The following is a 26,766-nucleotide window of genomic DNA, read 5'->3' as shown; positions in this document are numbered from 1 at the left end:
TGTTCTCCCCCTCCCTCTGGTCAGCGTTACAGGAGCAGAAACTCCGGAACCTCCAGAGTCAGAGACAGTTTCTTCCCACAAGCTGTCAGGTTAGTGAACTCTACCCCTGCCACTGGCTAAACACTGAGGGTTTGTTTTCCAAGTTGTGTGTTATTTAACTTGTTGCTGCTGCTGCTGTCCTGTTTGTTTCGGGCGATTCCTTTAATATCTTTCTATCGGAGCACACATGCCAATAAGCATTTCATTGCACTTGTGCACATGACAAATAAACTGAACTGAACTAAAAAGCTTTCGTAGCCAGGCAGGCGTGAGTCTCGGTACGTGATATTGACCCGCGCGACTGGCTCAGCTGGGAGGCGGACGAGGCGTCGAGACGTGAGGACAGTGTAGTGCAGAGGCAGCTCTGAGACCGCGACGCCCTCAAGGAAGACGCGTGAAACAGCTCAAGCAAAGGACTACGACACAAAACAGCATCTCAGTACAATACCATTACATTTATTAATAGTTTCAAAACATTCACCAGGTGCCTTTCACAAAATATTCCTTTTCAAAAATATAATTAAATAACAAAACCGCTCTTTATTTCGATGCTTACAGAACACAAATTCTGAAACACGCAGAATAAAGTTCCCGCACTGCGGCTGCTCTGGCTCCGAACTCAAACATTCAGCCAACAGATTCCTAAGTGCACTGCTTTGTGGAAAAACTGCAAATTGAAGTAATAATCAAAACTCACTTCAGGAGCAACCTGTTTTTCTAGGGACTCATGAAGACCAGAAGCCACAACACACCTGCATCAGAGAGGCGACACCCTCCCACAGAGCGTCATTACCTAGTTCCTGCAGTACCTGCAAAGCACCACAGGGTGGCGCATGTATGCTAACAGTAATGGGGGACTATAGGACTAGCGCGATGCACCGACAGCGCGTTTAGACCAAACTAAATGGGCTTCAGACTCCAACGATTTGGAAGCATCACTCCTAGTACTTGCCTGCAGCTCTCACTGAATCCTGTCCGGTAGTTTATCTTCACACGTCTTCCACAAGCTGGACATGCTCATGTCAAAATACCTGACTTGAGGTTCCAGGACAATGCAGGCTCACCTTGATCAAATGGCAGTTTACGAGCAAGACAAGGCAAAGATTCCCTGGCCTCTAACACAGCCACTAATGTGCTTTTCTTCTTTGAAGAGGTCAGACTAAGTAAAAGCGCCTGTCTGACACTCCTCACCCTCTCCTTTCACATTTGTTCAACAAGCAACGTTTGTTAGGTTTTGCTTGACAATCTGAGCTGCTAACTTCTCAAACTTTTAAAATTAACACACAAAAGAAGAGAAAACAAATAGGATGGAAACAATTCATCCCCTTGACTGCAAACTTGTTAATTTTTTATTTTTTCAGTTTTTTTATCTTTAATTCACTTGCAGAGAGCGCCTCCCGTTGGCCCTGCTGCTATACCAAGTCGCCAAGTGAGACTCCTTTGCGTTTCCTTGTCTGTGGGACTGGGAAGAGCTAGAGACACAACTGAGAGCGAACAATTCCAGTCCAACCAGTCTAGTAAGACAAGTCTCCCTAGTGTCCTCCCACAGGGACGCTGGGGATGACCTGCAGCCTCAGCCTGAAACTGCAGAGAGATGCCAACCGAGCCAGGGACTCAGTCATTAAAGACGACGCCCTGAGCTCTTGGGGGAATTTCTCCTGTGGAGATCTAACGGCAAATCTGCCAGGTGAACACAGTTTAAACTTCAGACCAAACCAGAAGAGAGAAATGGAAGGGGTGACAGGGCCCCTCCAGGCCCAGGGTCACGTTTTTCAGTACGGGTTTCACTTCCTAGGTCGCCTTCCTGCAGAGAGTCGGGGTGCGGGAGGACTCTGGGGCGGGGTGGGGGGTGGGGCGGGGTCTAGTCCTCTTTGACCAATCGGCACTCGCGCTTGATCCTGGAGAAGGGCCCCAGCTGGTCACAGAAGACGAAGTCCCAGAGCACGCGGATCCAGGAGTCGTGCTGGGGGAGGTGGTCGTAAAACTCAGGAGCCATCTTCTTCACCTGGAACAGAAAGCACAGGAGATGCCTTCAGAACTACCGGGAGTTACCCCCGGGCATTCCAGGATCACCTTAATACCAGCCTTGTAACAGAGGGCAACAGAAGCGCCTTCAAAACACCAGGACACCTGACAGAAAGGAGGGAGAAAGAGGGGTGTGAGCAGCTTTCATTTATTCCTTTAAACATGTTTCCAAGGAATCTCTCTGATTGTCTAGTGTGTCAAACCCGTCAAACCAGAACAGAAAAACTCAGAGCACAGGAGCCAGGGAGGCGCGGCTGGAAGATCCGAGGCTCTCTGGAGACTTTCCTGTGAAATACAGCGGCATGGTCTGCAGAAACCAGCGACGCTCTGTCTGCATATCCAACAGGAGATGCTAGAATTCCTCGCTCCGGACGACTCCCTGCAAGAACCTCACAGGGGGTAGCTTGGAGCTGGGCCATAGAGGTTAAGGCTGAGCAGTTGTGCTTAAATACTGTAGAACGTTTTTATTGTGCTCCGGTAGCTTTGCTACCTTACAGTGCCAAGTGAGCCAATGAGAAGGTTTGGACCTTTGCTTAAAGGCGAAGGAAGAACAACTTTCCTCAGTGACCAGCTCTGCTACGCAGTGGGCCTGAGAGCATTCCGCTACAGCCATGCGGCCATGTGTCGCCCAGCCCCTTTCCTGAGCTCCACACTGCATCCTGCCAGAGCAGCAGGCGCTCAGGAAGGTGGCAAGTAGGCCAGCAGGAAGAGAGAGGATCATGTGCCGATCAGGTTACACAACAGCAGTGACTCGGCTCCTCACAAGGGCACATGATTACGCCGGTGAGTCACGGGCTCAGCCCTCGGCGCCGCCCACGCCTGGGCCGACGCGTCTTGACCAGACTGCGGGAGAGAACCGACCGGACAAACCGGACAAACCACCTGCACCTCGCTCTCCAGGCGCAGCGCACCGGCCTCTCCCTTTCTCTGCAGAGGCTGGCTGCCGACACCTCTGTCCTCCCCCTCCCTCTGCGCCCACCGCACTGGCCCCGGGGGGCAGCGGCTAGGGCTCACCTGAGGCAGCCGGCAGCCGGGGATGCTGGGGAAGTCGTGGTGCTCCATGTGGTAGCCCACGTTGAAGGTGAGCCAGTTGAGGGGGCCGTAGTAGGAGTAGGTCTCGTGGCCCTTCAGGTACATGTAGTGCTCGGCGATGAAGTGGCCGGAGATGGGGTGCAGCCCCAAGCACAGGAGGGAGCCGGCCACCATGTAGACCACCGGCTTCATCCCCCACAGCTGGTAGAGGGCGAGGTCGTAGGCCAGCTGCACCAGGCCGTTGAGCAGCTCCAGCTGGGACACGGGCTTGGGGTTGACGCAGAGCGGGCGCAGGGCGTAGAAGAAGGGCTGCAGCACGAGCCAGACGACTTTCCGCAGCGGGGTGCTGAACAGCCGGGCCTCCAGCTCGGTGGGGATGTCCACGTCCAGCCTGTCGCCCCCCAGGTAGCGGTGGTGGTCGATGTGGTACTTCTTGAAGCTGACCGAGTAGGGCAGCCCGATGGGCAGGTTGGCGAACATCCCGAAGAGCCGGTTCCACCGGGCCTCCTTGTTGCCGAAGGCGGCGTTGTGCGAGATGTCGTGGATGGCCAGCGTCAGCGAGTGGTTGACGCAGCCTCCGAAGGCGTAGGCCCAGAAGAACAGCCACTTCCAGGACAGGTCCCGCACCAGGTAGCAGGCCAGGAGCTGGGTCAGAACCATGGCAATCACGATCCACTTCAGGTAGGGGTCCGGGCCCATCAGGGACTTGATCTCCGGGTGCTTTGCTGGACAGGGAAAAGGGAAAGGGGAGAAGGAACTGTTAAAGACTTCATCTGGGAGCGAGGAAGCCTGGTTAACGTGGTCCTGGAGAAACACCACAGCAAGCTCTGAAGGGGCCTGACGACATGGGAACAGCTCCATTTTAACTAACGCAGCGGGAAAGAGCTCAGAACGAGGGAGTGAGCGTACACTGTTTTCAAGAAAACACTTCACAAGAACAGAAGCGTGTTTACAAACAAGAGGAAGCCATTGAGTCTGTTTTGTGGTCAGTATTTAGTTCATCTGAGGATCTCCTCCAGACGTTTCCTGAAGGAAGCCAGGGTACCGGCTTTAACCTCATGATGAGCACAGGAACAGGATGGGCAGCCTGTTCCATACTCCCACAACCCTTTGTGTGAAGAAGTGCCTCCTCTTCTTGGTTTTAAATGAAGCTGCATATCATTACCATTCATGTTCTCTGGTTCGTGTTTCACTGTTCAGTCTGAAAAAATCCCAGAGTTAACTTTTTTTGAACACTTACAATCTTCTCTGTTCAAAAGTAAAAAGGTTCAGGTCATTCAGCCTGATCAATCAATTCTTTGGGGCTTCCTCTTCCCTGAACTAATCCAAGAGCAACATTATTGTTTCAATCATGTGGTGACCAAAACTACATAACATTCAAAAAGAGACCTTACTAGTGCAGCATGCAATTTTAACATCACGGCCCCTGATTTCAATCATGCTCTTATCTAGAGCTCCTGATATTTTCTTTAGCCTTTAAATTGATTCACCAAATTGTCTATAAGACGTGAATGCTGTGAAAACTCAGACCCCTAGTCTTTTCCTTTAGCACCTGCCCTTCAGTGTTTGTCGTTGATGTTTTTACTACCTGCAAGCGAAACCCCTGACTCTTCTCCCCTGCCCAGTTGGGAATTGAGGAAAATGGTCTGGAATTTCACGTGCTGCTTGCTCTTCTGTTACCCTGGGCAGGAGCAGCCGTGAACTGAGAGGTGCTTCCCCTCTCGGCCTCAAGCTCGGAGCGCCGGTCCGCAGGTCCAGGGGCAGCTTCCCCTGGAGTCTTGTGTGAGAGGAGAACAGCTGATGCCATTTTGCCAACAGCTGCAGCAAACCTTCAGGACACGATGAGGCTGTTTCTTGGAGGATCACAGGGAATCCAATATTTAAGAATCTCTTAAAATCTCTCTTACAAAGAGAGAGCAAGAGGTGAAACAGTGAAATAGGTAGCCAGCAGGCTTTTTCACAATCTTTTATCATTTAAAAACCCAGAGACTTCGGCAGGAAGGAGAGTAAATACCAAATAAGTTCAGGTGGGGAGCTGCGTCAGCGTGTGCAGGCTGCAAAGGAACGAGTGAGGGTTTATTCCTGCTGAAGAGGAAAACAACAAGGTTTCAGCTGTGAAGCCTTTTTCAGTTTGTCCTCCACAGCCGAAACTGTTTCTATTCTTCTCTTTTCAACATCAAAGACCGAATGCTGACTAAACAAGCAGCACAGGGGCGCTAAACCCACCTTAGCTAAACCAGCGTTAAGAGGTGAAGTTTATACTCAACACAGCGGGTGTGTTAAGAGGACCGACGCAGTCGCCTGACACAGGTGATGGAAGCCGTTACTGCAGTTTACTTACAGTGTGGATTTGGGTTCTGGCAACAGATTTTGTGTCTGTGACTGGACAGGTGTTCAGTCCTGGTCCAGGAGGGCCGGTCCAGGTTTCCATTCTATCTCAGCTCTTAAAGACAAACTCGTTATTGTCTCACACAAACCAATTTAACAAGGTGCTGGTGTTTTAAGGAGACACTGTCCCCCTCCTCAGGACCAGGTTTGGACACGATTCTAAGTTGTTTTGTTGTGCCGGGGTAGTCAGACCTATTTTAAAAGACATGAGGTCTACGGGACAGCCTGACCGAGACGACGGACACCGCTCCAGACCTGAGCCGAGGGGGTCGGAGATTAGAGCTCATCAGAGTCTCAGGCTACTTGTGCTCAAAGTGCTCAGGGATAGAGGTTGGCATCGCCCCTTAACAAATCATACAAATAGTAAACACTCTTGAATGTACAGTAGGTGTGACCATCTTTCCAGAAATGGCATTGTGTTTCATATGCTACCAGCGCAAAACTGGGCCACGAACTCAATAAATGAAAAGCTCTTATCTTCACACTTTCAGGAGGTTTTTAATACTAAGACAGGTAAAAAAAAAAACGACGAAAGCAAGTCGAATAAAAACGCTACAGCTCTAAGCTGGAACTGTGCGCTACGCAGGGCGAACGGTTACTGTGTCGGTCATCAAACTCTACATTCCAAAGCTACGACGAAGCGCAAGCGAGCGGGGAATGTCTTCGTCTCAGATCCGCCATCAAGGGGACTGAAAACCGGCTCTGCCAGTCAGGGAGCAGACCAGTTCCTCAACTCCCGCAGCCTGCAGATGCGTGAAAGCGCCTCCTTCACACATCTTTCCCAGGAATAATGGGCGCCTGCGAGCAAGGGGACATTCCAGGTCTCCAAGCCGAGCTGGCGTGGACCACAAACACAACCCCCCCCCGCTGGAGATTCGCCTGTCTCTAGTCTAGTGGGATGTCAAGTTATCCGTGACTCCTTGACAAGCGCTCTCGGCTCTCGCTCAGGAAATCCTGGTTTATAGAAACTCCTGGAGTAAAACTCCCCCCCCCACTCAAACTTTTTGAAAGAAACGGAACGGCGTCCACAGACGGCGTGAGCTGCCCCTGGAGCTCATGAGCGCAGCAGCACACGGCACCCGCATTCCGCACGTTTTCACGACGGAAAGCCGAGTGGTAACACGATCGTATTACATTATTTCCGTGGATTTCGTCGACTTTAATCGAAAAGCCGGCTCCAGTGCGCGTTACATGACTGATGAGAGAAGGCAGGTCGGTTCCAGGCGTAGTTCGGATTCTACGAAAGCAGCGCGTCGGCTCCAGCAGAACAACTGTTTTGCAACTTTAAATCGAAACGCCGCACCGCGCTCTGTCCCCAGACACTTGTATTAACCGTCCATTTTGCCCGGCGACTGGGAGCTCCCCCCTCGCCCTGTGCTTTCACCCCTCTGCCCGCTGATGCCGGGTCAGGTCACGAAGCCGCCGGCTCACCCAGAATCTCTCTCCTCCGGGTGGAGTGCGGCTGCTCCGTGTACACCCACTCGAAGTCCTCCCGCGTGGTCCTGTTCCCCATCTTCACCGAGGCCCCGTCTGGTCGCGAGAGGATCGCGGTGCTCTGCGGCTGAAACGGGCTCCCCACGCCGCCGCGCGCCTGGGTGCACGCCCCCTGACACAGGTGCGGCGAACACGCCTCGCGAGGGACGGGGCAGCGCCTCTCATTCAGCTGGGAGGGGGGGGGTGGTTATTCTGGTACATCTGTGACTCATGAGAACCAAGGTTTCATCTTATCGCCGGTTTATTAGGTTACGGGATTTGCGTCTTAATTTTTTTTTGCGGACTGATGTCGTCGGTATTCCTTATGCTTGTCCCCATACGTCAGACGGAAACCTTCTGCCTTGGACACATAATAAGGGTGCCGTGTGATGTCGTCATGCACAAGCCTATATGCGTTTATAAGGTCGGAAGCAGTTCGTCAGCGGTGTCGGTTCCGAGCTGGAAATGCCCCAGCGGCCCGCGGGCCATTGTTGCGCTCCGGGGTTCCAGAACACCAGGGCGCCAGGGAAACCGCAGGCCGCGCGGAGGAGAGAGACATGTCGGTCCTGTGCTCCGAGACGGAGGTGTACGAGCTGGTGGAGACTCTGGGGAGGGGCACGTTCGGAGAAGTGGCCAAGTACTGGCGGAGGAGCACGGGGGAGATGGTGGCGATCAAGAGCATGCGGGCGGACGCCCAGCGCAGCCGGGTGATCGCCAACGAGCTGAAGCTGCTGGCCGTGCTGTCCCGGGCCCGGCTGGACCGCTGCCCCATCGTGCTCTTCCAGGAGGCCTTCCGGGATGCGCGGCAGCACTACCTGGTGTTCGAGCTGCTGGAGCAGAACCTCTTCCAGCTGCTGCGGGAGCGGGGCTTCCGGCCGCTGGCCGCGCGGCACATCCGCGCCGTGGCCCGCCAGCTGCTGGGGGCGCTGGCCCGGCTCAAGGAGCTCTCCGTCATCCACGCCGACCTCAAGCCCGAGAACGTCATGCTGGTGGACCACGGCCGCTGGCCCTTCCGGGTCAAGCTCATCGACTTCGGCTCCGCCAGCATCTTCAGCGAAGTGCGCTTCGTCAGGGAGCCCTACATCCAGTCCAGGTGCGCGGCTGACCCCTGACCCCTCCTCCTGCTCCTCTGTCCTGTCCTCGGGGCTCACCGGCACCACAGGGTTCCACAACACGAGCTGGACATTGGACACGGCCGCAGACAAGTTTCTTACAGAGGAAACAAGCTCCCCAGAGCTGTGGAAAAGCAGTAACAACTCCAGGAAGAGGACCTTCCCTCCCTAAAACATTATCCACATTGAAAAAGGGCGATAAATCTTCGTTTATTAGTGAATTATTGGTGTTTATTAGCAATACGCACATGTGAATATCAATACTTAAGGTTAAGGCGTGCACCTGCTGCAGAACCCATTGTTTTGGTTTTATATTTGATAATTTACAATTAAAATGAGAAGCACCTGCACTGTTTTTCATACCCTATGCCTTCCTTGTGAGAAACCGCAGGTGGAGTTATAACTTGCAGATGACTGCAGGACAGGACAACCCTGTAGGTCCACACGCTGGAACACTAGTGAGGAGGAGGGGTGCTTTACAGATTCTTCCTCCAAGTACCTTTAAGGCACGAACATCTCCCAGATCATTCACTCCCTCCTCTTCAACCCCCTGAAGGTTTTACAGATCTCCGGAAGTTCTCCTGGGGCTGCCGTTCTGCGAGAAGGTGGACATGTGGTCACTGGGCTGCGTGACGGCCGAGCTGCTGCTGGGCTGGCCGCTGTACCCGGGAGACAGCGAGTTTGAGCAGGTGCGCCTCATCTGCCGGACGCAGGGCCTGCCCCGGGCCCACCTGCTGGACACGGCCAGCAAGGCCCACCTCTTCTTCCAGAGGGGCAGGAGCTGCAGGGGGGCCGTGCAGTGGCAGCTCAAGCCCGACCCTCAGGGGCCCCCCGAGCAGAGCAGGCCCCCGCTGGCCTCGCTGGACCAGCTGGCGAGCGTGCACCCCCCCGAGGACGCCCCTGAGTTCCTGCCGGAGGACGTGGCGGCGGAGGCGAGTGACCGCAGGAGCCTGGTGGAGCTGCTGAAGAGGATGCTGACGCTGGACTCGCACCAGCGGATCAACCCCCGCGCGGCCCTGCGCCACCCCTTCGTCAGCATGCAGCACCTGCAGGCCAGCCCGCGGCCCACGCGCTACCACCGGCTGTCCCTGCTGGCCTTCTGGGAGGCCGCGCTGCCCGCCGGGGGGGAGGAGCAGGCGGAGCGCCCCCCGAGCCCGCCCCCCATCGACCAGATGGACAGCCTCCGGATCAGCCGGCCGGGAGAGGAGGAGGCGGCGGCGGCGGACGCGAACATGGGGACCGGGGGGACAGGTGGTGGGCTCCCGGCCCCCGTCTCCGGCAGTGCGGGCGCAGATCGCCTTGGAGACGCTGCCGCGGGCGCCCCGCTCCGGCCCGTGCGCAGCGAGCCGATGGTGGCGGGGGGGCGGCGGGGCGGCAGCCGGCGGCTCGAGGAGGGGGACTCTCGCGGCGATCTCGGCGGACAGGAGGAGGGAGAGGCGGGGGAGCTCTGCGAGGACCCCGATGCCGAGGTAAGGTCCGCGTGAAACGGGAGCAGAGAAGCTCCGCCCGGGCCGACTGCCTTTCCCGAGCCCCGACCTGAATCCCCTCCGCAGGAGAGCTGCCGCCCTGTAGGCACGTTACACACCATCAAGGCTTTGCTGCAAATAATTCACCCCCTAGAAAAGAAAGGAGGTCTTTGTCCTGGGAGGCACATTCGGCTCTTAACAAATCTCATTGCTTCCACTGGACAGTCATACTGCCAACACTGAAAGCAAACAAACGACACTGCTCCATGAATGATCATCGGCAATGTTGCTCCTGCTAACACCCCCAGTTCTCCTCTCCTGCAGCGGGGAGCCCAGCTTCACTGCAGCGAGAGGGGAGAGCTGCCCTGCTATGCTGCCGCTGACTGGAGTCACGAGTTCCAATCCGCCCTCGGGATGTACAGCGGCCTCGGCCCGCGCAGCCTTTTCCCTCTGGAGAGCCACCGATAAGGATCCTGGCGCCGGAGCAGGAGAGGAGAGCAGAGCCCAGACGGGGACTAAGGGCAGGAGCAGCCCTGCCTCCATCGTGCTCACTCATGGACTGCGGCAGACTGCTCACAATAAAGGAAAGATCTCACTTGCTCATCTCAGCCCCTTTATCTCCCAACCTACAAGCACCAGCCCAGCTCGTCAGTGTCCCAGTACTGACAAGTCAAACATTTATTTTGTGTCTGGATGGCTCATGGCATAATAAACAGGTTTGCTTTCAGAAACACTGGTTCACTTTTTTTTCCCCAAATGAAAAACTGACAAAATGCCTGCTAGCATGTGGATTTTTTTCTAGATCTACTGGTGGGGCTGTTAATTACATCTTTCTGCGGGAACAAGAGACACAAGGGGTTGAAGGAACAGCAGAGTAGCAGAGCGAGGAAGGGAATAATAATTCAGGTGGCTCAATAATCGACAGTTAAAGTGGTGTCTGTCTCATGGTGGCAGAGATTATCCTGGTTAACACTGAAGAGTTCGAATTCATCATCCTGAACAAACACCAGACATCAGTCATTTATATTTCCCATTAGGGCTGGGCGATATGGCCAAAAACATTATCACGATAAACATGTTCATATCGGTCGATATCGATAATTATCACGATAAACGTCAAGTCATTATTTCTTTCAAGTTTAAAGGCAGATTTGTTTCTCCTGAGTGAAAGTTGAAGAAACCAGACAGTTAATTGGTAAATTAAACAACTCTTTATTTTAAGAACGCAACAAACACTTGCCAAACAGCAGAAACATTAAACAAATCTGTTAGCTGCCCGGTCTGCAACACGCACGCGCACTCGCGCAGTATTTTGTGCGCAAAGCATAAACATATATCGAACATTTATCGAACTTTTGTTAAAATTATATCGAGGAAAATTATATCGCGATAATTATCGTCATCGAATTATCGCCCAGTACTATTTCCAGTATTTATATTAGACTCATCACTGAAATCACACTGTCGGGTAAGAATTCCAAACTTCCCTTTATTCCCCTTTGATTACAGTTGAAGGAATCTGGCCACAGGCTTTCAGTACAGAGTCAGGAAATTTCAACCTAGAGACTTCCAAGTGACACACCCTCTACAGAATGCAGACAGATTTCACTGCTCTCTGACGTCTTTATGAAATCTGTAAGCACTTAAAGATGCTCAAAAACCTGTTTATCAAAAACGGCATCATAACCTCAATGATTCAGAGTGTTGTGCCTTTTGAAAAATGCGGAGAAGGTAAAAAATACTTTGGCTATTTGATGGCTGATTAGAAGAAAATATATTATCTATACAATGATCTGTTCTGTAACAGCAATCGTTTAAAGTATTTGAATTTCTAAAGTATTATATTTCACAGCACAGACCCATCAGTGAATCAATCAGATTGTTAACTACAGAACTATCAAGTATTTAAAAATCAAAGTAACTATTTCCCAAATGAAAAATCAGTACAAGAAATAGTTAGGTAAACAATAATTCCAAAGTAGGCAGCAGGCAGAGAGACCAAACTTCTTTTAGTCTTCCGGTGACCAGATGAACCAGTTTTGTGGAGTTGTGGATAATCAGTTCAGGACAGTCCGATACTTTCTATAAAGGATTCCGTTTTCAGCTGGAGTTCAGCCCTAAGAGATGGGTGTAACACATTCGAATGGCTTTTGAATACTTGTTTTCAAGTTTACAGTTTCACCTGGCTCTATCAGAGAGCCGCAGATCTGGGCGGGGCTATCCCAGAAGCCCAGGGTTCAAACCAGGTCACATGGCGGCTCCCCAGCTGGACAGGACTCTAGTCACCACTTATCTATCACCATAAAGCCGCATATTCCTGGCAAGAATCCTGGAAATACAGGGCAGAGAGCAGGATTATACCTGGGATTGGGGGGTTAAGGCGATGGACTGCTAATCCATTGTGCTCTGCACACATGGGTTCGAATCCCATCCTCGTCGCTCTCGATGTCTGACATGTGTGCCCGTTCAAAGTTGGCCTTGCTTTCCCTCACACAGCACACAGGAACACTCCTGGGGCACAATGAGCCTAACCAGCAGGCCCTTGGAAGATGGTAGGAAACAGGAGCACCTTAAGAAACATGGAAGAACATGCAAACTCCACACAGAAGGTACCCATGGCCAGAATCAATGCCAGGAGCCCAGTATCTGTGGGGCAGCAGCACTCACTCCCATTACTGATGACTATTTGGCTGATATTTTCCTGCAAATATACTTATATTTACATCCATTTTTAAAGGGGTCTTTTATTGGAGCCCCACTGTCGGGCTGGGTGCCCCCCGGTCACCCCTCTTACTGGCCGGGGCAGAGGTCCTTGGCCCCGGTGGCCTCGCCGAGCGGGGTGCTGTAGGCGGAGTCCCAGTCCCGCTGGAACACGGCCTGCAGCTGCTCCTGCACGGTGCCGCCGGCGGACTGGGCCGCGGTCTGGTTGACCACCAGCGCCGACCCGGCTGTGTGCAGGAAGTAGTCGCCGGACCAGTTTGACGTGCCTGCGCGGGACAGGAACACAGCATCAGGGCCAGAACTACAGCCGGGGCACCGAGCCACAGCGTTCTTAGTGTTAGAGGAGACACCTGGGTAGTTGCTCGTCCTCAGAGACCTCGATTTTTCTCTCTCCAACAGGGACCTCTTCCTGCAAAGAACACCTGTCTTTGTGTTCAGCAGGTCCTAATGGGGAAACCTACAGCTCTTTCTTTTTTTCCTGGAAGAACGAAGCTGTCAGAAATACCAGCTATTTAACTGTAGTTTTCTTACTCAGCATTGAGCAAAGGCCCGATAAAAATATTTTTATCTGCATATGACTCACAAGCCTCAGTATAACTAAACTACTGTGATTTTCAAGATGTGCTCTCTGTACTCAGAAAGTGTCCTATACTGACAAAAACAGATTTTAATCTTGAACAGAAAAGACTACGAGGCAGACATGATTTGACTTCAGGGTCAACGCTGAAACACAAACCACTGAAAAGTTAAGCTAAGGTGAAGGTTGAGAACAGAACTTCTTTACACAGAGGGTGGTGGAAGAGTGGAACACTAATCATCAGGAATGATAAGCTCAAGTTCTGGTCATGCAGGCCCTATCAGTAGCTTTTCAATGAGCAGAGATCCTGAAAGCTTGTCGACACCTCCTAAACTAAGCAACTGATTGATCTAACAAAGTCATTCAGCATTGAGCTGGAATGAAGACCAGACCACACTGTGGACTCTCTCCAGAACCAGAGCCCTGTATTCGATTCTCGCAAAAAAGGAACGGGCCATTCGACCCATCTCAGTTATCAGGGCCAGTGTCAGGGCAGCTGACACGCTGCTGTCAGGTAACCTTCGTGAAGGACACCCCAGTCAGCCACGTCGGTCCCTGTGGTGCATCAGCTTACCGATATAGGCCACCTTGTCCGTCACCATGTACTTGTTGTGGTTGACTCTGGCGAAGGGGATCTCCTGCTGGGTGGGTGTGGCAGGAACCACAAACAGCTTCTGTTGAGCCCAAACAACAAGATGAGGTGAAAGCTGTTCGACTGCAGAAATGCTTGGCGCCACATTTTAACTGTTTCTTTCCCCTGTTCTGGCAGTTTTATTTGGTGGGGAGATACAGGCAGAAAAAGGATCTGGGATGACAGAGCAGGATGCAGGAAGAGCAAGACAGGTGTGATTGCACTCCAGCTGCTGGTGTCGTAGAGTGAAAAGTTCCTCTTCCTGTGATCAGTATCATCTGAGGGGAATAATTTAGACTTAATTTCTGTACTAATCATCTTCCCCAGTAAACCTAAACCAGAGGTTCAGCAATTTCATCTCTAATTGATCTGGCTGACATTTTACTCCAAAGCACCCATTTGTACAGCTGGGTATTTTACTGGAGTTCCTTGCTCATGGGAACAGCCGCAGTCTCTGCCAGGATCTGACCCCACAACCGTCCAGTTAGGAGCTCAGAACCCTGACCGTTGTTCCACGCTGATACTCAGACTGCACAAACATGAGGCAAAGTCCACATTCATGCCTAGACTCTCACCAGGCCTGATCTTAGACCAGCTCTGAAGTGCGCTGAGGACATGTGACTGCCCCCTAGAGGCAGTTCAGGCCCCAGTTTTGCTGGTTTCCCCACTTATATTTGCTGGGCAGACTGGAGCAACTGGGGTGAAGGATGATTCTCAACAGCAGCACCTGCAGCCCACAACCGCCCAGTCAGGAGCCCTGAGTCCTAATCGCTCCTCTACGCAGCGCGATGGTGGGGTGTCGTGCCGGACCGGTTCTGACGCCCCGGAGTGCGGAGAAGAAGGCCTCACCACTTGGATGTCCAGCTTGCTGGTGGGATCGTGGACCGCGGCCAGCGAGCGCAGGAAGGGGAACATGGTGGGCTCGGAGTTACCCCAGCAGCTGATGAGCAGGCGGACCCGGACCCTCCGCTCGTACGCCACCCTGCGCAGCTGGCTGTCGATGTCGGCCCAGTACCTGGGGGGTCAGAGAGGAGCGGGGCGGTCAGCGAATCCGACAAGGCCAACCCCTCAGAGGGCCAGGAAATAAACACAAGGTGATGATGACGGGGGGAAAGAACAACTAACAACACGACTATCTAAAACAAGGCCTGGAGCCACTGGAGCTGGAGAGGAAAATAGGGGCAGGGTCTTTACATAAAGAGTTGTGGAGGTCTGAAACCAACTGTCCAGCTCAGCTCAGCAGGAACATTCAAGAGGGGGATAGATGAATGAATGAGTGTGTGAATGCTGAACATTGATCAGATACTTGCACTGCAATGAGCCAAACTAAGCTGCGAGGAGACGGGCCAATCAGAGACAGACAGTACTCCTCTATATTCCATCGTGTGAAACGTCACATATCTCTTGTACGAATCATGTCGAGTGCCTTGAGAGGGCGCTGCACAGTACAAAACCGACCGCGGCTGACTGATGGACACTGCTCACAGTCACCTCTTGGGGTGGGAGTACTCCATGGTGGGCAGATAGTTCATGACGGCGATGTAGACGAACTCCTGGGCATCCTGGATGACGCTCAGGATGGCCTCCAGGTCCGGAGTCCTGCCATCGCCGCACAGGGCAGGAGGAGCACTCTGGGACAGGACAGCAGCTTTCAGAGGGACAGCACCGGCGGCCACACCCCACCCTCCTGCGCCCCCTCACACATTCAAATCACAGCTCAGCCCTATCCTCTCATTTCCCTGATGATTATTTGTCTGTGTTTTTACAGTTTTGTTTTTATTACAGTACTCTTATGAGCATGGCTATATGACAAAACGTCCACTATTATAATTAGAATCTCTTCTCCAAGTGATTGGAAATAGAAAAGTACACCCCCCTTCCACAATGCTTGGTTTCAGCTATTCCCACTGATTTCCAGCTTGATTATCCATTAAACCAGGTCCTTCACCATCCCCAAAACACTCACGAGTTTCAGTCCAGCTGGGCTCTTTCTTCATTAAGATCATCAACCCTTTAACTGAACTTTAAAAACAAAAATGGTTGTTCTTCAACAGAAGGATCGGGATGGTTTTCACAAAATTAGAATTTAGCATAACAGCTGTGCCTGATGCTTGGTTTTGTGTTTAATCAACACACCTCATGCATGACACAGTCACAGTGACACAGTCCACGGTCTTTCATATTATTCCTCTAAGTACACAGGAATCAATCACAACGTGCCACTTTAGATAAAGTGTTTCCAGGGTTTCTGCTTTGGGGACAATCTCAAAGCAAAATCACTGCAGGAGGAGGTCAACCCTAATGACCAAGAGTGGGGGAACACTGCACACTCCTCTCAGGTTCACTGGTCCCAGCATGACCCCCTCATGACTTCTTTACCGACAGGTAGACGTCTGAAGAGGTTCCATTGAGCTCCAACTCCAGGGGCGTGTCCTTGTTGTAGGGGGTGGAGAAGCTGCTGGGCCAATGGCTGGGGATGCTGGCCCCCTCCTGGCCCAGGAACCAATAGGCTTCAAAGATCTTCCCCAGGTCCTGAGCCAAACAGCTGCAGTTGTACACAGCGACCCCCAGCTCCTTCACCTGCAGAACATGATCCCCAGGCCTGTGACTCCTTGCAAAAGTTTACAATGCTTCCCTCATGTCATTGTTTTCCATGTTCCTTTTTCTTAATTGGTTCCGCAATTTAAATCATTTAAATATATATTTATTTATATGCATCATTGAAACATAATAAAGACTTGTTCACAAAACATAAAAGCTCTGCACAGTAAATCTGACCACAGCTATCATAGCATTCCCACCAGCAGGCTGTCTGTCTGTGTCTGTCTGTGTCCGTCCTGCAATGGACTGGTGTCCTGTCCATCCTGTGCCCTGCCATGTGCCTGTGACTTGCTGGGATAGGCTCCAATGTGACCCAGTACTGGATAAAGCACTTAGAAAATGAATGGATTACGAGTTACGAGTCCACTCCTCCACATTGCTGTCTCAACGTTAGTGCCAGCTCTACACCAATCCAATCAAATCTAGAGAACAACCAAGAACACACCCCAGGACAGGAAGCAGGCACAGAATAGTAGAAGAGCATTTTTAAGGCAGCCATGAGCTCACTTGCGTCAGGGATCTCCAGTCCATGTTGGCGCTCCCGATGAAAAAGTGCTTCTTGTCCACGACCCAGAATTTGGTGTGCAGCACCCCTGTGGTGAGCTCCAGCATGTTCACTTCATGCACGTCAGCTCCTGCAGGACAAATAGACAACGCACGCTCGACACTGACAACCCACAAGGCTTCCGACTCCAGAGCAGCAGAGTTTGCTCCACAGAGGGGTCCTGAGGAAGGAGGCACAACTTTCCTGGATTTGTACAGGCCCGTCTCACTGGGGAGCTGGGAAAGCTCGTACCTGCATCCTCCAGTGCCTGGAGGTCGTCCTTCGGCTGGGACTTTCTGGGGGTGTTGACAGCAACCCTGACTGTGACCCCACTCCGGGCGAGACCCACCAGCTCCTGCAGGATCGTTTCTCCCTGGAGACACAACACAACAGGACTGGTACAAAGACATATTCATGTCCTCCTCTGCTCCCTAGACTACAGAGGCCCGACTCCAGCCTGGGAGCGCTGGTTTCTCTTGACAGTGGTCTTTTAAATGCAGGAGCACCTGAAGACCTGGGGGAGACTAGTAAATTGGGCAAGATGATAATAATAATAATTGCTTACACTCATATAGTGCTTTTCTGGACACTCCTCTCAAAGAGCTTTACAGGTCATGGGGATCCCCTCCACCCCCACCAGTGTGCAGCCCCACCTGGATGATGCACCAGTACACTCCCCACACACCAGCTCTCAGTGGGGAGGAGAGCAGAGTGATGAAGCCAGTTCAGAGATGGGGATTATTAGGAGGTCATGACTGGTAAAGGCCAGGGGGAAATTTGGCCAGGACACCGAGGTAACACCCTTACTGTTCTCGAGAAACTCCTGGTATTTTTAATGATCACCTCAGTTTTAGATCTCATCCAAGATCTCATCCATCTCATCCCACAATGCCCGTCATCTGAGTGGAAACAAACAGCTGTTTGATGGCGCCGAATCCAGATGTTCACAGAAGGTTCTCGGCTAATAAATTGGTCACTTTCGGACTTCAAAGTTCAAAGGATTACCGAAATTTTGTTCTGATAAATTACAAGGCAGAAATTCTTTGTGAGGATTAGTGAAAATTCGAATATTGAACGTCCGTATACCGGGGTATGAATGTATCGTGTTCCCATCACTATACTGGGGACCCACAGACTGCAGGGTGAGCGCCCCCTACTGGCCCCACTAACACCTCTTCCAGCAGCAAGCTCAGCCTTCCCAGCAGCTCACCAATCGAGGTACTGGCCAGACTTTCATCTGCTGGGCTCCAGTGGCCTGTGACTTGCAGGGTGATAATGGCCTCCTCACTGTTCGCTTATGTTGATACGCCAGCAGCACTGAACTTAGGCTGAGCCAGCTAGAGTGCCCCCTGGAGGACAGCAGGGCTTCCTCACCTGTGCTGCAGACGGCTCACTGGTATGCGTGTCCCTGTTGGTAAGCGTCCAGTAGAAAGAAGCAATGTCCAGGCTGCTCTGAGCCTCACCCATCAGCTTCAGCCACGCCTGGTAGATGGAGGGGTTGGTGGTGCTGGAGTTGAACTCCACTCCTTCAGGGATGCTCTCCACTAGCACGATTCTGCAACAGAGCAAGCGAGCCGGGTGACCCGTCTGGGGGCACGGTGAACTCCGAGTGCCACGCAAGGGTGGGCTGTGACCCGTGACTGACTGCTTTTCCTGAACCACGAGACGCCCCGCCCCCTTTCTTCTGCTGTCCAATCAAAATGCCCACAGAGGCTTCCTCAATCCAGACATATAAGTGCCAAATAAGACAGTAAAACAGATGCTGAACTGTATGCATATCAGCTCAGAAAGCTTTGGAAAGCCAAGACAAATAAGCTAACAAAGAAACGTGTTCCCTAGACTAGTTACTTGTTCACAAGAAGGAAGTTCATGAGTGTTTTAATATTAGAAGAGTCACAGAAAAAAAGCTCAGGACCCGAAGCACTGGAGATGGGCTTGGGGTCCACAAGTCACACACTACAGCAGACTGCTTTCACCTGCAGAGGCCTGGCACACAAACAGGCAGGTGAGTAGATCAGCCCCACTGCACAGGTGAGAAAGGAAGATGGAGTTACAGGGGAAATGCAACCCGTTCCTCTGAATGGCAGGAACACGGGGACTGGATGCCGAGCTCTTGCTCTGATGGCTTCCTACCTGCAGGGGTCACCACAGGAGCTGGACTGAGGCATCGACTTGGCAGGGCCGGGCCGCTGCGTTGCAGAGACTGGGACAGGGATCAGCAGCTGGACAAACATCATCCCCAGCAGCAGAGCGGTCAGGAGAGCAGACAGCAGGACGCACCTGTAATACTGCACACCACCTGACAGTCACTGAAAACCACACTTCATAGTCTCACTTCACAGGACATCTTCCACTGAGCCATGTTCCAACACCCATCCAGCTCCCGAACTGTCACTAATGCAGTTTAATACTGTCCTGAAAATGCGTGCTGTAGTTTATTTCATAGCTGGGATAGGACCTTTGTAGTTATTTTCTGACTCTCATTTCCAGTGTGTTGTACAGATTTTACAATTAAGAAAACAGGTTAAAAGTGGATATTTCAAAATATTTAGTTTAGGTTGGACCAAAAATCTATATCACAGAAAAAGATGAGGGTTGATTTTGTTTTGTTTTTTAAAAAAAGCATGGCACTAGTACTGAATTTCCTCATGAGGCATGAGGATGTTTGCTTTAATCATGGGTCCACAGTTGCAAACTAATATCCCTTGAGAAGTCAGGAAACAATTGCCCTAAGGTTTACTGAATTAGAGAACAGAAACATTTTTCTAGGATTCATACTGGCAAAACAGAAAGCAGAATGAAGAAGATCACTTTATTGGCCATATACAATTTCTTGCATTAGGAATTTGTCTTTCGCATACCCCAGCTTGCTCTCCATGAGACACACAGACAGGGAGAGAGAAACTTGGGGTCAGAGCGCAGGGTCAGCCATTGTACAGCAGCCCTGGAGCAGTTGGGGTTCAGGGCCTTGCTCAGGGGCCCAACGGAGTAGGATTCCTCTGCTGGCCGTGGGATTTGAACCGGCAACCTTCCAGCCACAGGCACAGATCCTGAGCCACAGAGCCACCGCTCCACCCATGAAATGTAAGTTTAAAAGATAACTTGTGCCCTCCTGGAAACTGGAAAACTGTTCCTGCAGCTGATTTTGTTCCTCAGCTCTGCGTGTTCAGTAATTGCTAATGCAGACAGCGAATACTTCTGCTGGGCTGTGGCGCCTGCTTTGATAGAGGGGAAGTTGTCACACGCTGCCCTGAAAGAGCAACAGCGGAACTTCGACCTGGGAAGCTGGGTCTGTTCTCTCTCCGAGGACTGAAAGCAATCAACACCAGAAACACCTCAGGCTACTAACCTCGTTAAAAAACTTCTGAATCCTGTAGCCGGGCAGTCTGTCCTCCTCCAACATCTTCAAGGACACCAGCTGCAAGAGTTAGAAATCATAAACAATACATGCCAAAGGACACTTCTGTCTCATTCTGTATTAAGAAGAGTTACAAATGTAGTTGCTGGCTAAATAAAACAGTTTAGTCAGCCACTATATCACCCTGCAGCTCCCAGCAGTGTGAGCCTGGTCAGTACCTGGATGGGAGACTCCTGGGAGAGCTGAGGTTACTGCTGGAAGAGGTGTCAGTGGGGCCAGTAGGGGGCGCTCACCCTGCGGTCTGTGGGGGTCCTAATGCCCCAGTATAGTGACAGGGACACTATACTGTAAAAAAGCCTTCATTCTTCGTATAAGGTCCTGACTCTTCGCGATCAATAAAAATCCCAGGATTTTTCTCAAAAAGAGTAGGGGTGTTATGCCAGTGTCCTGGCCAGTGATCAATCATGGCCTCCTAATAATCCCCATCTCTGAACTGGTTTCATCACTCTGCTCTCCTCCCCACTGAGAGCTGGTGTGTGGGGAGCGTACTGGTGCATCATCGAGGTGGGGCTGCACACTGGTGGGAGTGGAGGGGATCCCCATTACCTGTAAAGCGCTTTGAGTGGAGTGTCCAGAAAAGCGCTATATAAGTGTAAGCAATTATTCTTATTGTTTCTCACATATTTTCGAAAGTTCAGAGCTCTCTGTAAAGGAGATAACTTACAGCTGTTGAATGTAGCACTAAGCATCTCAAAACCGGTATTTCGCCCAGTCTGTCCTGAAGGCAGAGAGGGCACTCACCTGCTCACAGGGGACACCTGGGGCCATTTTCGTGGTCATTTCAGCTGCTTTACCGCTTGTCCTCAGCAGCCAGGATCATGTAGAGCACAACTGCAGAGAAAGACAGGACAGCTCTGCTTTAACTGCTGGACTTAGCAGCTGGACTCATATCCTAAACGTCAGAAAAAGACCCTTCCATCCACTTTCTAACTGTTTCATTTCATTCAGGGACCTGGGGGAGCTGGAGCCCGTCCCAGCAAGCAACGGGCCTACGGCAGGACACATCCTGGACAGGACACCAGTCCACTGAAGGACACGAAAGGACACGCACACTCACCCCAGGGCCAGTTTCCCCAGAAGCCAGTTCACCTGCCAGGGTGCCTTTGGACTGTGGGGGGGGAAACTGGGGCACCCGGAGGAAACCCACTACAACAGGGAGAGAACATACAGACTCCACACAGACAGCAGCCCAGGTCCAGAATCGAACAGTGGGCGCTGGTGCTGTGAGGCAACAGCGTTAACCACTGCGTCACTGTGCTGCCCAAGAAAAGCAAGTGTAAATGAGAAATCTAGAGCCCAGTATAAACGCTCATCTCCAGGAAGGGAAGGAGGGAGACGGACTGTAGTTACTGAAGGTCAGTTCTGGTTCTGTCACTGATGTAAACAGGCACACTGGGCCCACATCAGGAACGTGACCAGAACCAGGGCTCCAGCTGGGTTCGCTCTGCCAGGAGGTGGAAAAGCAGTTTGAAAAGCCATCGGGTGCCTCTTCGGTGCGAGCTGTTCGCGTGCCGGACCCTTCCCCTGTGCACACCGAGCGGGTGGAAGCTGAACACAGCCCCTCTGCCGGGAGCCACAGGCCCATTCTTCGCCTATTTTCCGACTCACTGAACACTGTAGAAAGAACCCCCCCAGATTTGCGTTATTCCCCCCCCCACCCCCAAGAGATGACAGAAGAGCCGAAGGATGACGCTGGAGTTAAAACGCTGATGAAGAAAGAATTTAAAGTGTGGTTTCAGAGGCCCATTACCACAAGAGCACTCAACTTCTCGCCCTTCACTGACCAGCGTCGCGTATGCGACACCAGATCAGCTGGCAAGTGAATGTGACCGAGTCTTGTGATACCAAAATTGCTACAACTACAGATTTGGTTCTCACTTGTAACCAACACAGTGGTACTTCAGGCATTAGAAAACTAAGTACTGCTCTAATTACAGGAGCTGAAATGCCCTAGAATGGCTCTTCGCTGTTCCAAAGAGGAAATGCGTTTCACCACCTTAATCCACCTTTATCGACACAACAAATTCCTGCCCGGTCTGTGGCCGCAGCTCACGCCATCTAGTCAAGACGCGTGCTGGAGACGTGACGGGTTTCGCCAGCTCTCGCTCCTGTTCAGGAACAGAGCTTCGTGCTCCAGTTCCTGGCTCCAGCAACCCCAGGCAACGCGAGCAGGACAATTTGCTTCCTGTCCTCTTCGTGAAGCTGCAGGGGCAGGTGCTGGCTGTCCGAGGTCCGAGGTACTGACTTCTGTGCCACCCGCCCAGGTCCCTGAAACTGCTCGGATTCAGGCATCTTTTAAGCCTTTTTAGCCTCCTGCTCTGTTTCTGGAGGCTGGAGGGAACGTTGCTCGGGCGCGAGAACAGTTGATGGCTCATGATTAGCTCATGATGGCTCGCAGAGAGAGCTTGAGGGATGTTATGAGGAAGTACAAGCACATTGTTTTGTTGCGAGAGAGGGGTGAGATGAAAAGATAGTGATGTGAGTCACGAGACATTCGTTTCATAACACTGGGTTTCCAGGACTGCTGAACGGCAACAGGGAGCAGGAGAGTAGTGCATTTCTGATCTGGCTCTCAGAGAAGCTTTAGAAACGGACCTGGAATTGGGAACCAGCTTTCCATTCATGCGTCAAACGACAGAAAAACTTCCTCTTGTATTCGGAATCGCAGCAGAAGACAAACTGTAATGGTTTGTCATTCTGCTCAGAGACAGGAGTCCTGGGTTCGATTGATCGAGTCGTCGTGTTTCCCTTCGTGTCTGTGGGTTCGCTCCGGTGTTCCCGTTCATTCCCGACTCGCGCACCTGCGGTCCCAGGAGGAGGAGGAGGGATCCTTCCTCATGACCCCACCCTGACTGCAGCAGCGCTGCCGCAATACCGACCCTCAGACAGTCTGAACAAGGTTCGGCAGAAAACAAAAAGATTTTTCCTTGCATTACCGGCAAACAGACCCACCTGAGTTAGATCTGTCTAAAGGGGAAACGTGGGTGTGACGGCTCTCCTGCCTGCTGGTGGAAATGTCATGATAGGTGTCAGCTGGAAGGCAGCTCTGTGCTTGTGACTGCTTTGCAATTCCCCAGCCCCCCCGGCTCAAGCACAAGGTCACAGCCGGCCTGTTTTTCGAACTCGCAATGAGTTGATCTAATTTGGAACGAGTCGCCGTGCGCCCGTTCCGGATGGGTTTCGAAGCCTGCAGCGACCCGGACTCTCTCCAGCTCCCATTCTCGGACTGTCCCCGACAGATCCCTGGAGTCCACCTCACTTATCCCTAATCGTGGAAAAGCATTGCCCCACAAAGGCACGATGAGAGCAGACTGAAAACCCAAGAGGGGCAATTATTTCGGCTGTGCCCGAGCTCTGCAAACCCACAAGCCCTTCATGCTTCTCTGCCGATTTTACAGCTCATCTTTCGCTTTAGAGGGATTTCACGGCGATCTCTTCTGCTCCTCTGATAGCTGCTAAGGACTGTATAATTACTCAGTGATTTCATTAGCAGCACTGCCTGGGGCGCTGAAGCCTACAGAGCGACCACTGCCGCCGCCTTAAGCTTGTTCCTGCTCCGTGTATCCATATCCACCCCCACTGGACGGCGCCCGGCTCAAATGACCATTTTTGGTCGAGACAATTACAGGAAGCCTTACCCGGAATTACACGACATTGTAAAATAGTAAATACAATTCATGCACAAACGTTGCTACCCATAGTTTGTTAAAACAGAGACACGGTACGAAGAAGTGGCACCTGGTGTTTTATACACGCGTGACCCAAACGCGCCTTTGTCTCCTTAAACGACCGCCTGAGTCGGCTGTCTCGCACGAAGTCTGCCAGCCCAGTCGTGCGCTCCACTGCATCTCTCCTCACCCGCAGCTGTCCAAGCTGTGTCCACGGCCCCGAGACACACACGGCACACTTGTTGTTGTGAAGCGGAGTCCCGTCGCTGTCCTCCTGCAGGAGGTCAGGATTTCCGAATACAGCAGACGACTAATCAACAGCACAAGAAACAACTACAAGCACAGGGGTTAGGCTGTGGACCCGCATCGGCAACAACGTACCTGTCCAGCAGCCTGGATGTCTTCGGTAGTGCGAGCAGCCTGAGCTCTGGGGGGTACAGATGAAAGATGAAAGAGGTGGTGCCGTTAGCTGAGGTGTTAGAGCTGCACTCGGAGCGCAAACACAGCGCAGGACTTCTTGTTGTGCTGCGATGCGTGACGTCATGCGCGTGGTCACATGACCTCATCCCGCAACGGGGCAGGCCGGGGACCGGCAGGGGCAGCCCTGCCTTTAAAGAGCCGGTGTCCCGCACTCGACTTCTTCTCGCTCTCGGCGTTCAACACATCGCTAACGTTTACACAGCAACGAACAAGCGAATCTTTAGCTCACAACCGCGGCACGTTATTTAAAATTAGGCACAGATACCATCCTTGATCTTTTTTTTTTTAACAAGTAGCTTATCGATCCGAGTATCTTTTCTCCGTTTTACGTGAGTTTCCCGCAGTTTGCCCTCTACTCGTCTGATTCGCGAGTTTATTTTGAAAGAGTCGCGTCTGTTCAAGACTGAAAAGGGTCGTTTCTTCAGCCCGTCAGTGTGGGACAGTTCTTCACGCCCCAGAAAATATCTGGCTGCTCTTCTCCGAAGTGAGCCGGGAGCAGAAGCCTCTTTCTCTAACGCAGTGAATAAAATTGTCACACCTGAAGAAGGCTCCACGGCCGAAACGTTGTGTTTTCTTTCTTCTCTTTTTAGCATGGAATAAAACTACTGTTCCTGTGCAGCCTGCGCCTGCTGACGCAGCTGCCCACGTGAATAAGATTGTACGCACCACTGTTGAACAGAGTTCAATCTGAACACAACGGCCCTTGATTTAAATGCTGTCTGCGTAGAGTTGGTATGTTCTCCGCACGTTCACGTGATTTTTTAAAGAACTTTATTTTCTTTTCACAAAAAAAATACAGGGAATCACAAAACGGAAAGCTTTACATTAATATACATACTTAAAACAGTATATATGATCACATCGCATTCAGTTTTGACACGGTAACAGGTACATAGCAACAATTTCTCTCGTTCCTGTGCAAACCCCATTCTTTACTTTGGCATGATAATGTTTTTCACAGCTTCTTGAGATACGGTCCTATGCCCTCTGTTTCCCACAGGTTTTCTGCTTCCTCCCTCCCTGCTCTCCACAGATCTCTGAGGTAATAGTGATGGGCAAGGGCCAGGTGCCTGCTGCCCTGACTGGGACCTCGACGCCTTTGAACACCCCCATGTTCCTCTCTCTCCACAGGGCGTCTACACGTGCTGTATGGTTTGGGTGGGTGCGTGTCTGTCTGTGTCTGCGGCCCTGTGATGGACTGGCGTCCCGTCCAGGGTGTACCACGCCTTGCGCCCGTTGCTTGCTGGGATACGCTCCGCCCGCTGCCCCGTGACCCTGAATTAGACGAAGTGATTAAAAGATGGGTGTTTTAACTATCTATCCTAACATTTTGATTGGCTTGTTATTAATTCCCCAGATTGTCTAGTGGAAGATAGAAAAGGGATAACATTGACGCCTATTTTTAATAAACAGATTCCTCTAACTCTAAAAGCGTTTCTCATTCTATATCTATAATTCAAGATTTTGCTACCTGCGTGTAATACTTTCCACACGTTCCTTCCACTTGTATATATTCTAATAGTTTACACTTTGTGTAAAACATCATCTGACAGGTGTTTTCCCAGTCTAGAATTTCATCTATTGGTAACTTTCCTATAGCTATTTATAATAAAATGCTATTTTAAAATATGCGATTCGTATACGGGAACCACTGCATTTATGTAAAGACCTTGCCGGGAAACGATCTCGTTCTTGAAAGTTTCCTTTAAAGCGAGAGAGAAGGTCTGACGATGAACTTCCTCATATATCTGTAGTGTTGCCCCAAAATGCATCATCGCGTCAGCTCTGAAAACACACATCTAAGACACAGTTTACAATTCTAAGGAAATCACGGAGTGGATTCTACATGTATTTTCTTCGTTTCTCAGCAGGAGTAAACTTTAACTTGTTCCTTTGCAGCCCAATATACATACTGTACAGTATAGATCTCTCGGCAAATGTATTTCGGGATAGCTGCATTTTAAAAATCTTAAACTTACCCTTATGGTTAAAAGGAAAAATACATTAATTTATGTATCTTCTAATTTGTGTTTCACATATTCTATAGTGATGTAATAGTTCAGGTGGGGAGCTGCGTCAGCAGGCGTAGGCTGCAAAGGAACAAGTAAAGGTTTATTCCATGCTGAAAAGAGAAGAAAGAAAACACAACGTTTCGGCCGTGGAGCCTTCTTCAGGTATAACTGCATGGTCGAATAGTCTAACATCACCCAGGACAAAATGAAGGAAACATTTTTTTTCTCTTTCATTTACAAAAAACAAAATACTCCTTTTGTCAAAAGGTCTAGGTCTAGGTCTGTCGACAAATCGAAATACAAAATTGTATTATTCTCCACACATTCGTCGAGAAATCGAAAAACGATTTCCATTTGCTAAAATTGTTTTTTTTAAGCAGACTTTAAAATGCCTTTAATGCAAACCTTCAAAAATACTGCAGAGTCTCCCCTAGTGGTGAAAACCCAAGACAACGCACTCGAGTGACTGCGGAGGAACAGGTCAAGCTCATTCCACGCTGGGATTTTCCTTCCAAGGAAAACAAACACAAGGTTTCAGACCAGGAGCCTCCTTCAGGAGCTCCTCTGCAGCTCACGACT

General features: G+C 51.2%; 3 protein-coding genes across 5 annotated transcripts; 1 reads left to right on the top strand and 2 right to left on the bottom strand.

The window, feature by feature from the left end:
- Positions 1-478: 478 nt before the first annotated feature.
- On the bottom strand, positions 479-7,106 carry LOC148838791 (sphingolipid delta(4)-desaturase/C4-monooxygenase DES2-like). Its single transcript, XM_088910270.1, has 3 exons — positions 6,916-7,106; positions 3,079-3,821; positions 479-2,044 (listed from the first exon to the last, which is right to left on the bottom strand). The coding sequence occupies exons 1-3, from the start codon at positions 6,995-6,997 to the stop codon at positions 1,901-1,903; spliced, it is 969 nt and encodes a 322-aa protein (XP_088766396.1). The 5' UTR covers positions 6,998-7,106; the 3' UTR covers positions 479-1,900.
- Positions 7,107-7,514: 408 nt separating this feature from the next.
- Positions 7,515-10,003, top strand: LOC148838790 (homeodomain-interacting protein kinase 4-like). The gene is made up of 3 exons (XM_088911223.1): positions 7,515-8,050; positions 8,626-9,538; positions 9,860-10,003. The coding sequence occupies exons 1-3, from the start codon at positions 7,515-7,517 to the stop codon at positions 10,001-10,003; spliced, it is 1,593 nt and encodes a 530-aa protein (XP_088767349.1).
- Positions 10,004-10,727: 724 nt separating this feature from the next.
- Positions 10,728-24,253, bottom strand: pld3 (phospholipase D family member 3). 3 transcript variants are annotated; one of them, XM_088909928.1, is made up of 13 exons: positions 24,077-24,189; positions 23,766-23,969; positions 20,769-20,858; positions 19,959-20,027; positions 18,743-18,897; positions 17,984-18,164; positions 16,862-16,982; positions 16,573-16,700; positions 15,844-16,044; positions 14,956-15,095; positions 14,314-14,479; positions 13,408-13,507; positions 10,728-12,522 (listed from the first exon to the last, which is right to left on the bottom strand). In XM_088909928.1, the coding sequence occupies exons 3-13, from the start codon at positions 20,805-20,807 to the stop codon at positions 12,326-12,328; spliced, it is 1,497 nt and encodes a 498-aa protein (XP_088766054.1). In that variant the 5' UTR covers positions 20,808-20,858; positions 23,766-23,969; positions 24,077-24,189; the 3' UTR covers positions 10,728-12,325. The 3 variants fall into 3 exon arrangements, with proteins under 3 accessions (XP_088766054.1, XP_088766052.1, XP_088766055.1); XM_088909926.1 differs by lacking the exon at positions 23,766-23,969 and having other exon boundaries at positions 24,077-24,253; XM_088909929.1 differs by lacking the exon at positions 24,077-24,189 and having other exon boundaries at positions 23,886-23,960.
- Between the last annotated feature and the right edge of the window lie 2,513 nt (positions 24,254-26,766).

The sequence above is a fragment of the Atractosteus spatula genome, chromosome 3, assembly GCF_055471065.1.
Source record: "Atractosteus spatula isolate fAtrSpa1 chromosome 3, fAtrSpa1.hap1, whole genome shotgun sequence".
NCBI classification, from domain to species: domain Eukaryota; kingdom Metazoa; phylum Chordata; class Actinopteri; order Semionotiformes; family Lepisosteidae; genus Atractosteus; species Atractosteus spatula.
The sequence above is the reverse complement of the archived record's forward strand: the minus strand, read 5'-3'. Positions and strand labels throughout refer to the sequence as shown.